At 45.3% G+C, this 11,023-nt stretch overlaps 1 protein-coding gene across 3 annotated transcripts in view; it reads right to left on the bottom strand.

Annotated features, from left to right (window-relative positions):
• The window catches only part of Slc11a2 (solute carrier family 11 member 2), a 44,740-nt gene that overhangs the window by 26,738 nt on the left and 6,979 nt on the right, over positions 1–11,023 (bottom strand). For all 3 annotated transcript variants that reach the window (XR_003377476.1, XM_013348712.2, XM_026782399.1), the window contains exons 2-8: positions 8,842–8,913; positions 7,182–7,330; positions 6,587–6,712; positions 4,716–4,835; positions 2,225–2,331; positions 1,667–1,737; positions 1,496–1,563 (exon numbers count right to left, since the gene is read on the bottom strand). Coding sequence is in view for 2 of the 3 variants with exons in the window: in XM_013348712.2 (XP_013204166.1) it covers positions 1,496–1,563; positions 1,667–1,737; positions 2,225–2,331; positions 4,716–4,835; positions 6,587–6,712; positions 7,182–7,330; positions 8,842–8,875 (675 nt within the window). In the remaining variant the exon portion in view is untranslated. The remainder of the gene's footprint in view (positions 1–1,495; positions 1,564–1,666; positions 1,738–2,224; positions 2,332–4,715; positions 4,836–6,586; positions 6,713–7,181; positions 7,331–8,841; positions 8,914–11,023) is intronic.

Raw genomic sequence — 11,023 nt, 5'->3', positions numbered from 1 at the left:
AGGGAAATGGGAGGCGGTGGAGGGGAGGAGGCAGAAATCCTCAATAAATAAATAAATTAAAAAAAAAAAAAAAGAAGTACATGAATGGGGGCAATCCTCCTGGTCCTAGCCATGTCCTGAACCTCCGTGCTTCTGTCTGCACTGAGACAGAATCTCCAACAGCACATCTCCTGTGGCCAGGGTGTTCTGTCCAAGGAACTGCAGGCAGCCCGAGCCCTCTGAAGCCCCAGTTAAGTAGACCCTTCACCTCCTGTTACTTTCCTCAAGTACTTTAGTTACAACTACCAAAGATAACTAATACTGGGGCTAGCTGCCAGGGGCCAGGACTAAGGACTATATATTCCGAATATCTTACATTACAATTAAAATGTACAATGCAGATATGTAGAGAACACAGTGTTCTGAGGAACCAAACCGACTAAAGGTCTCGCTGGTATTTGTGTCGCTGTAACTGCTGATACAGATCCAAGAACAGTTCCGTTCTTAAACCCACACTCCATACACTGCTGTTCACCTGCTTGTGTGCTGGGAGGGGGTCATTCCTTAGCACTGCCCACCCAAACTTCCTCCTGGCTTAGCATTTCTCTTGCAAGCCTTGGGACAACCTGAAAAATCTACTCATAGACTAGATATCTTTTAATGTTTAGGCAGGCCTGTAAGAAGAAATCAGTTTATAACTGAACATAAGAAGGGAAACATAATGGAACTGATCCTTAGCAACGGGCAAGCAACAAGCCAGGAAAACAGCCAATCACCTATTACTCATCAACAGTTTTTTGTCTCACTCTACAGCCCTGGCTGGTCTGGAACTCTCTAGGTATATCAAGTTGGCCTCAAACTCACAGAGACCAGTCTGCCTCTGTTTAGTTGCTCGTATTACAGGCATGCACCACCACGCATGTTCACCACTACCATCTGCTGGTCTATTACAGGAAATAGTCAAGCTTGGTTAATTAATTTCAGTCATGATGAGCACAAACAGAACTGCTTTGAGTTAACAGTCAACATATGCCTCTGTCTGTCCTACCCTAAAACTGTCCTGCTGTCAGGGTAGTTAATTTGGGACCAAAAATGTTGGTCCTGAAAGGTCTAGTCATTTTTGATCCAAAAAAAATCTCTACGGGCTTTCCTTACCACAGACTATATTTTTTCAAAAGCAGCCCAGAAATAGACTGGCTTTTTGTTGATCCAATACAGTTAAACTATTCTGGTATTATTATTGCTTTTTTTTTAAAAAAATTTATTTATTATGTATACAATATTCTGTCTGCGTGTATGCCTGCAGGTCAGAAGAGGGTATCAGACCTCATTACAGATGGTTGTGAGCCACCATGTGGTTGCTGGGAATTGAACTCAGGACCTTTGGAAGAGCAGGCAATGCTCTTAACCACTGAGCCATCTCTCCAGCCCTATTATTGCTTTTTATAATAAAGACTACAAACAAACAAAATGAAATTTTGTTTTAAATAGTTAACCAACAGCCTGTAACACTTGCCTCATATCCAAATGTGAGGGCCATAATAGTGATGAGAAAGCCAAAAAATGCTTCCAGCTTCCGCAACCCTAAGGGGGAAACACACAGTTAGCACACAGAAGACAGACTTCCCTGTAGCCATGTGCCTGAAGCCAGTGGCTTTGATTCACCCACCAGTTCCACCCTCCTTACCATATTTGTCCAAAAAGAGAAAGACAAAAGTGTCTGCAATGGTGATGAGAACTCCACCCCACAGGGGAACCCTAGGTTAGAGAAGAGAAATAGAGATTGAAGACCCACGGGAGACACTCTCTTCACAGCTTGTCCAACACACAACACGGGGGAAGGCTAGGGCCTGGGGAAAAGCAACAGTGGCAGGAAGCCAAGCCACGGGCGGTTGAGAAGCAGCATCAACTAAAGGCCATCCACTGACAGCCTACCTGGGAGCTTACTGTGTCAGATGTGCGGAACACACCAAGCGTGGGTCACTATGCAGTCAGATAAGTAGCACCCCCCTTACAAAGGAGTAATTGTACAAAACCCCACACAATTGATTTAAATACAAGTGTGTACATCAAGGGAATGGGAGAGACAGGGACTATGTCTGCTGGAAAAGATGAAGGCGGCTCCAGAATGCTCCGGAATGCTCCGAAATGCTCTGGAATGCTCCGGAATGAGCTGAATGTTCTTTTTCACCCTGTCTTTGGAATCCAGCTCAATACCGACAATGATCTAGAGGGAAGCCCCCACCTTCCTGCCGACAGGAGATTGATGGCGATGGCTGAGCCAATGACTTCCTGCATATCAGAACCAATGATCGCCAACTCCACCATCAGCCACAGGATGACCCGTGGGACCTGCAAAGCAAACAGCGGCTCTCATCATTCGGCAGTATAAGAACTTCCTCCTTCATTTAGAATTCAGATTTTGGCACAGAACAACACACAGCCTTACACAGACATACCAGAACTCAACCCCACACAGAGCAGGAGACTGTGAGGCAAGGTAAGGGTGGCAACCCAGCTCACTTTTTTCTCCTTAATCCTTCTCAGGAGAAAAATCAAACTTCTGTTCGTTACTTTCCACTTACTCTCTTGCCAAAAAACAATCTAAGAAGTTTGAGGAAAAAATAAACATATCAACATGGCCAATATGGAAGTCAAGAGAGAACAAGAAATGAGCAATTAAGAAAGCCTCAATCAGTCAGGAGGTAGTGGCGCACGCCTTTAATCCCAGCACTTGGAAGGCAGAGGCAGGAGGATCTCTGTGAGTTCAAGACCAACCTGGTCTACAGAGTGAGTTCCAGGAAAGTCAGATAAGAATATGCAAGCATGGAAAAAGATATACGTATTAGTATTTAGGGTAAGGAACTAGAGAGATGGCTCAGCAACAAAAGTGCATACTGTTCTTGTAGAAGATGCAGACTGGATCTCAGCTCGTGTCACTCACATCAGGCACCTCACAACTCCTTCAAGTCCAGCTCCAGGGGATCCTGAAGCCTCTAACCTCTACAGACACCCACACTCAAATGCACATATTCAAATATGTATACAGAGTTTTAAAAAAAATAAATCTCTTTTTTAAAGTGTCCATGGTAAACTAGTTGAGAATAGATGGAATACAGCAAACCAGGAAACTAAATCTAGACCAACAGATGAATGGAAAAACACATTTAGTTAATGTTGGCTTACTGACACCAGAAAGAAAGCCTCCAGATACTTACTATCCAAAAAGTCTCCTCTCATAAATAACTATAATATGTGCAAAGAAAAAGACACTAAAGGGAATTATAAAACAACAACATTTTCTGAAAAGTTGGTAAAAATAACATATTTATCACACATGGTAGCACAGGCCTATAACACCTGTACTCAGGGATTCCAGCAGGATGATCAAGAGTTCAAGAACAGGGCTGGAGAGATGGCTCAGTGGTTAAGAGTATTGACTCTTCTTCCAGGGGTCCTGAGTTCAATTCCCAGCAACCACATGGTGGCTCACAACCATCTGTAGTGAGGTCTGGTGCCCTCTTCTGGCCTGCTGGCATACATAATAAAGAAATATTTATTTATTTTTTCATATTTATTTATTTATTATGCATACAATATTCTGTCTGTATGCCTGCAGGCCAGAAGAGGGCGCCAGACCTCTTTACAGATGTTTGTGAGCCACCATGTGGTTGCTGGGAATCGAACTCAGGACCTTTGGAAGAGCAGGCAATGCTCTTAACCACTGAGCCATCTCTCCAGCTCCTGAAATATTTTTTTTTTTTTTTAAAAAGAGTTCAAGAACATCCTAGGCGAGCCGGGTGGTGGTGGCGCACGCCTTTAATCCCAGCACTCGGGAGGCAGAAGCAGGCGGATCTCTGTGAGTTCGAGACCAGCCTGGTCTACAGAGCTAGTTCCAGGACAGGCTCCAAAGCCACAGAGAAACCCTGTCTCGAAAAACCAAAAAAAAAAAAAGAACATCCTAGGCGGGGGGAGAGGGTACAGAGAGACAGAGACCGCTGACCCACCAGCCTAGGAGAATAGAAAAGAAAAACAACAACACAAAACCTCTATGTTCATAGTCAGAAATGAGACTAAAAATTTAGGGCACTCCCAAGAGAGGCTTGTTTCATATCTACAAGTGAACTAACTTAAAAAGATTTTCAGCCATGACAGAAGTGGTTCAATCTCTAGGGTGCCTGTGGAGTATTTGGGAAGGCCTGAGTTTTGTCCTCAGCTCCCCTGCAAAGTCTTCTGACAGAAGTCATTCCCACTTAAGGTGGCAAGTATGAAAGGTAGGGTACTTAGAGTAAACTGAAAATAATTAGCCAATCCACAGGACCTATCACATATACTTTGTAAAAACCATCTTTTTCAAAGTGATGGTGACATCAAACAAAATAAGGGGAACCTGGTTAATGCTTACTCATGCCGCATTTCCCTAAGGAAACCTGTGTGTGCCTGTAATTCTAGGACCTCTGGAGAGGTTGAAACACAAGGCCATCCTTGGCTAAATATAGAGATCAATGTTAGCCTGGGCTACATGAGCCTGTCTCAAAAGAACAACAACAAAGGGAGCCCCATGTTAGATTCTGAAGGAGGACACAGGCTGACAGCAGAGGAGGCATTAGGATCCCCTTGGTACTTCTAGTTTCAGGGACACTGACCCCAACTCCTCCTCTGGCTCAATCCAGAGTGGGGCCAGTACACAATACCAGACACACAGATTCCTGCATCGTAACAGACAAGCCACTCACCTTGGGATACTGACGGTGACACACTTCAGCAAGATGCAAGCCGGTAACCACTCCAAGTCTAGCTGCAAGGCGCTGGAGCAGCAGTCCCACAATGGTAGCCAATAGAAGCACCCAGAGTAACTGAGAAGAACAACATCCGCCAACATCATTAGACAACCAAAGAAATTTTTGACTGGTTGTTTGGGGATGCTAACGGGAAACAGTTCGTCAAAGTAGGAGGATGGGTCCACACTCTGTATCAGCTTCTACACGTGACCCACTAGATCTAGCATCTTTCTGATCCTCAGTTTCCCATCTTTTGCTTTTCCTAAGGATATTATGTGGATAAAACAAGAGTCCACACCAGGCAGTGGTGGCTTAAGCATTTTGGAGGCAGAGGCAGGCAGATCTCTGTGAATTCAAGGCCAGGCTAGTCTACAATGTGAGTTCTAGAACAGTTAGGATTGTTATTCAGAGAAACCCTGTCTCAAAAATCCAAAACTCAAAACAAAAACAAATAAAAACAAGAGACCATATAGTAAGGACTTTTCACAAAGTGTCAGTGCCAATGAAGACCTGTGCATGCTAGAACAATGAGGGGCATTGGGGTTTGAACAAGAATAGCCATGGGCTCCTAACTTTGAATACAGTTGGTGGAACTGTTTGGGGGAATCAGAAAGCGTGGTCTTGGTGGGGGTGTGTCACGGGGCAGTTTTGAGGCTCCAAAAGCTTCCTGCCATTCCCAGTGTCCTTTCTGCTTCCTATTTGGGGACCAAGATGTGCTCTCAGCTGTTCCTGCTCCCCACACCTCTGTTCTACCATCATGAACTGTAAACGGTCTGAAACTGTAAGCCCTATTAAAGTTGTTTTGTTCTGTAGCTTTGGAGCCTGTCCTGGAACTCACTCTGTAGACCAGGCTGGCCTCGAACTCAGAGATCCACCTGCCTCTGCCTCCCGAGTGCTGGGACTAAAGGCCTGCGCCACCACCGCCCAGCATTCTAAGTTGTCTTGACATAGTCTTTCATTAGAGTATTAGAAAAGTAACTAAGACAGGAGGTTGGACACCAAGCCCCAGACTCCTCTGCCGAGTAAGAGAAGTTTTCATGTAACATTTCATCCCCTAAAACTTGACTGACAGCCTGTTTATCAGAAGCCACACCAATAATACAGCACACCTATTTACGCTTAGCCAAAAGGCCAAGAAGACATTGGCATGAATAAAACCCATGGTAAAAACTGCACAACAACCCAAGAAACCCCTCTTACTGTACTACATCCCTTACTGAGAGAGAAGCTGCTCACACAGAAACAACCACATCATAAGCAATCACATGAACTCACAAGAGCACCAGGTGCCAACACAGAAGTACAGCACACATGACAGCTAACTGTACATGGTTAGGAGTTAGCAACATCTTACATTTGCTTTGATTTCTCTCAACCGAGAACAGCTCCACCGTGAACTGTGTGCGTGCAGAGGATGGGGTGCATGTTAACCTTTCTGCAGTAGATCTCCACATAGCCTGGGGTAGTAAATTATAAAACAGACTGTTATGTCTGGGCTGCGCATGACAGCATATACCTTTAGTTCTAGCATTTTGAAGACAGAGGCCAGCCTGGTCACATAATGAGTTCCAGGACAGCCATGTAAATAAGTAAAATAGAAAAAGAACCTACACATAAGTAGACATGCACAGTTTAAACCTATGTTGTTCAAGGGTCAACTCTACCTGAAGGCTACTCAACATGATCAAGAAAATGTCGTTAAGAGTGTAACAAGGGCTCAAAGACAGGGGCAGCATGGCAAGGCCCCATAGTCCATCCTCAGCATTGCAAAAATGTCAGCAAAAATAACAATAACAATAATGAAAACTTGTAAACTGTATGCTCACCTTAAATCCAGCCACTGCCCCAGACTGCAAATCAGATTCGATGTTTCCTGGATCCAGGTAGGCAATGCTCATAAGAAAGCCAGGCCCCGTGAACGCCCAGAGTTTACGGAAGCTAAAACAGGAGTACTGTAAACGAGAGAGGAAAGGTAGCCTGAGTGTCTCCACTACTCTGTCACCTGTCAAGGGGCAGCACCAGCTGCAGGGGCTCAGGGCACGCAGTGCACACGCCCATGTGTCACATCAAGCTCATTTACTTTTTACCATCAAGGTGGCTGCTTCTCTCAGTGACAGCCCTTCCTTTACCAGCTCCCCATCAGCAGCTCGTGCTACATTAAGTAACATGGCACCCTTGGACTCCCCCACTACCCACACAGGAGCAGAGGCACAGCTGAAAAGGGAAGCCACAATATCCATCCTTCCATAAGCTACAAAGTTCACACTAGCACCTTTCCCACAGAGGCCATTTATCCTGATGATGTCAGAGACTGGCTGCCAAAATAAGACCCCAGGTTGTTGAGCTAGAGGTGGCTAACAGACCTGTCCCTCCAAGGCTTTCCCCAGGACACAGGGTCCCCTGCAAGGAACCATCACTAACCTCCTCTTCAGGAATGGGGATCTTCTCGTCAAAGTAGGTGGTGAAGGGCTCCTCAGAGTCCCCAGTGGACTGAGGGAGGGAGGAGTTACTATAGGCAGGATTGATGGCGCTGAGGCTGGCAGAGTCTCCATGGTCTCCAGAAGCGCCATCTGCGTTAACATGACCACATTCACTAATGAGCATTCTCGGTAATGCTAACCCTTGTCTGCATATGCTCCCCCATCACTGAGAATAGCTTTAGAACCGCACACACACGACACCAGCCTAGACACAAGGGCTGGTCTTAGACTGGTCTGGAACCCAGACTGGTTTGTTCCAAGGATGACTCTGAACTTGATTCTTTTGCATCCACCTCCCAAGTGCTGGGATTACAGCCACATACCTGGTTTTAAACATGCATGCTAGGCAAGCACTCTACAAACAAGTTACATACCAAGCCCAATAAATTAAATATCTTTACAGGGTAATATGTGTACAAGCCAGCTGTGGTACAGCCTGCAATCCTAACTCTTAGAAGCGAAGAAGAGTTCAAAAGCCTCCAAAAGCTCTCAGCCTTGGATCAGTTGAACGTGATATTTTATAGTCCTTTGAGAATTTCACACTGTGCATTTTGATTAGAGTCCTTCCTGTCCCTACTTACCCTACCTCCTCTCAGATCCACGCTGTCTCCTCCCTGGGTCGGTCTTAACACTAATCATTGGACTTCCTCTACACCTCTACACCCACCTGATAATGGTTCTCTAAGGACAATGACATGTTTGAAAGGCTCAATCAAAAGGGATACAAGTCCGAGCTCGGTCTGGGCTTCAATTTAACAAGACTTTGTCTTAAAGCCAACAAAGCAACTCATACCTACGACTCAATATTGACAAACTAGCACCATGAGAAATTCAGAATCCTAATTTTAAAAGAAAATAAGTTGGGCACTAGGACATCCTCCCATCCCGTTATCCAGCAAGACTCACTTTAAGGATCATTCTTGGGAACCACAGCTCTATCAGTCTCACACAACAGAAGAGAGGACTGGAAAACCCACCCGACACTAAGAGGCAAAGCAGAAGTCTGGGAAGTCTGACTAAGGCCTCTCTGCATAGGACTGAAGGGCTGGTGGTCACGGGTGCTAGCGCCCTTGTGACAGCAGGGCTCATAGAAGCCTGAAAGCAGTGTTTCCCTGAAGTCTGCATTTTACAGTTAATCTTAAATCCAAGTGGGGGAGGCCTAGCAGAAAATGGCTAGTTCACCAAGAGCTTCCAAAGTCCACGGAGCTGCTAGCATCACGAGGCTTTCTCCTCTTTCTCATAAACCCTACAACCCACTAAAATATCAGAGCTCTGGTTTTTCTAGGGCACTGGGCCCCACCATCTTTACTAAGCAGAACGGAGTGGGTAGTCTAGAGGAGGAGCTCAGGTGCTCTGCTCCACACGCATAGGAAACACTGCAGATAGAGGGAACACATTGGAGGTCATCGCCAAGCCTGGGAACGACACTGTCCTTGCAAGCATTACTGTTCTAGAAACCAAACTACCTGGTCACAACTCAGCTGGCAATTAGAAATAAGATATGAGGAAGAATCCTATGGTCATAAATTAATTTCATTCATAGCTGTCTTATCTAGGAAAGCCCAATCCCATGCAGACTATGACACAAAGATAAAAGTTACCGTCTGGCATCTTTTTTTCAGGATCCAACACCATGGTAGATACCTGAGTGTCTGTGTTCTTAGAATAGGATTCTATAAGAGAAAAGAAAGGTAAAAAATCAGAACAAAACTAATGCCTTTTGTCACCGTATAGCTGTACCCTTGTAGGAAAGGAACAATCCTCTCCTCAAATCAGCTGACCCTGAAAATAACTACAGGTTTCAGAACAGGATTAAGGAACAGTAATAAAAACAATAAAAGATGAGGCCAGGAAGAGGCTGGGAGCTAGCCTCTTGGTTTTCACGGGTTCCAAGCTCATGTGGGACCCTGTTTATGCACAGCAGATGAACCTGCCAACAAATATGTTTGGTTGTTGTTATTGTTGTTTCAGTTTTTTGAGGCAGGGTTTCTCTGTGCAGCCCTGGATGTCCTGGAACTCCTTAATAGACCAGGCTGGCCTTGAACTCACAAAAATCCACCTGCCTTTGCTGGGATTAAAAGTGTGCACCACCACACCCAGCTCCCAACAAATCTGTCTTCATACACACTAGCCACTAGCGGGCTGCCAATCAACAAGTCTTTGCTTCAATATTAGCCCAAATTAACCCAAAATAGCCTCAATATTAACCAAAATATCTAACACCAGAATAATCTCCAAAATTCACAACTTTTAAAAGAACAGAAAGCAGCCTGGTTTGTAGTAACAAAATTTGGAAAATGGAGGCAGGATAGGGAAATCAACATCAGCCATGTGACCACAAAAGGGAATAAAAATCTGGCCTATCTAACAATTTAAACTCATGATTCAGTTTTCTGGACGGGTGTGGAAGGTGCCTCTCAAGTGAATGACCACTATTTCCTGAGGGAAAACTAAAGAAAGTTCCAGTCTCGCTCTGAAAATTGGGAGAAGCTAGTCACCCACAGGCTAACTTGCCCTGGGATGGGCAAGAGTGCTGAGGTGCCAGCAGGACTGGCCCGTCTGTGGGAAGCAGTGTTTCTCTGGGCACCAATGGCATATCAGGGTGCAGTGGGGACTGAGGGAGCATTAGCAAGCTGACACGGTGGTCTATCCACAGCACACTGTCGACTTGGCTTCACTACAAAGGCTAAACTTTTTTTTTTACATTTATTTATTTTTTTCAGGGGGCCGGGGAGACATGGGTATCATATAACTCACAGGAGTTGGCTCCCTTCTTCCACTGTGTGGGTCCCTGGATGGAGCCATCTCTCGCCTCTAAAATGGCTGAACTTCTCAATTCTGAACCTCCTTACTATGGACTTGTTGTCTCGGTTGATCGCAAACATACAGCGAGAGAGAAAGTTATCGCTAATACTGCTCCCAGGAACCCTCAAAGTGCTCACCTGCTGAGACGGGGAGGGAGCCTCCCCCCAAAAAACATTTTTTTTCCTCTATCTCAACAGCCCTCCATCTTATTTTCTGGATATTCTTTATATATTAACATGTTCTGTCTTATTGAATTCCATCATCTAGACCCAAAAGGGAGCTCTGGGTGTCACCTGTCTTCTGGGTATAAGCATACCGTCCCTGGCTAATTGAAGAAGCACCATCTCTCCCTCACAGTTACCAGGGGCAAGCATTTTCCTGCAACAGACAACTAGCCCCGTCTCTCTGGTCAGCCCACAGACCCCACTACCACTCATCAATCCAACCTCTTCCACCCACTTATAGTGGCCTCATCTGAGGCCTGTCACACATCTGACCATTCTGCTGGGCTCCAGTCACAGCCATGGCTTGGTGGGTAGCCTTTTAACTTTGTCATTCTGTGTGCATAAGGCAAGACACCCAGTTATCCTACCCACAGGAAATGAGAAATTACACATCAGGTCAGCCACTGGACTCTCCTAAGAAAAGGAACTTCTTGGGCCACAAGAAGCCATCAAACTTCATGCAGTGCTTCTGGAAGCTTTGGGTCACGTGACACGAGCAGTCCTTCCATAGTCTCTGTTTAATTCTGAGAAGTGCCACACAGACTGACTAAATCAGATTGTTTCCGTAATGAGAGCTGATATCCTGTTTAAGAATATTCAGTATGCTGAGTGGTGATAACGCACGCCTTTAATTCCAGCACTCAGGAGGCAGAGACAGATGGATCTCTGTGAGTTCGAGACCAGCCTGGTCTACAAGAGCTAGTTCCAGGACAGGCTCCAAAGCTACAGAGAAACCCTGTCTCGAAAAAAACAA

Source organism: Microtus ochrogaster, chromosome 15 (genome assembly GCF_000317375.1).
Source record: "Microtus ochrogaster isolate Prairie Vole_2 chromosome 15, MicOch1.0, whole genome shotgun sequence".
Classification (NCBI taxonomy): Eukaryota; Metazoa; Chordata; class Mammalia; order Rodentia; family Cricetidae; genus Microtus; species Microtus ochrogaster.
The sequence above is the reverse complement of the archived record's forward strand: the minus strand, read 5'-3'. Positions and strand labels throughout refer to the sequence as shown.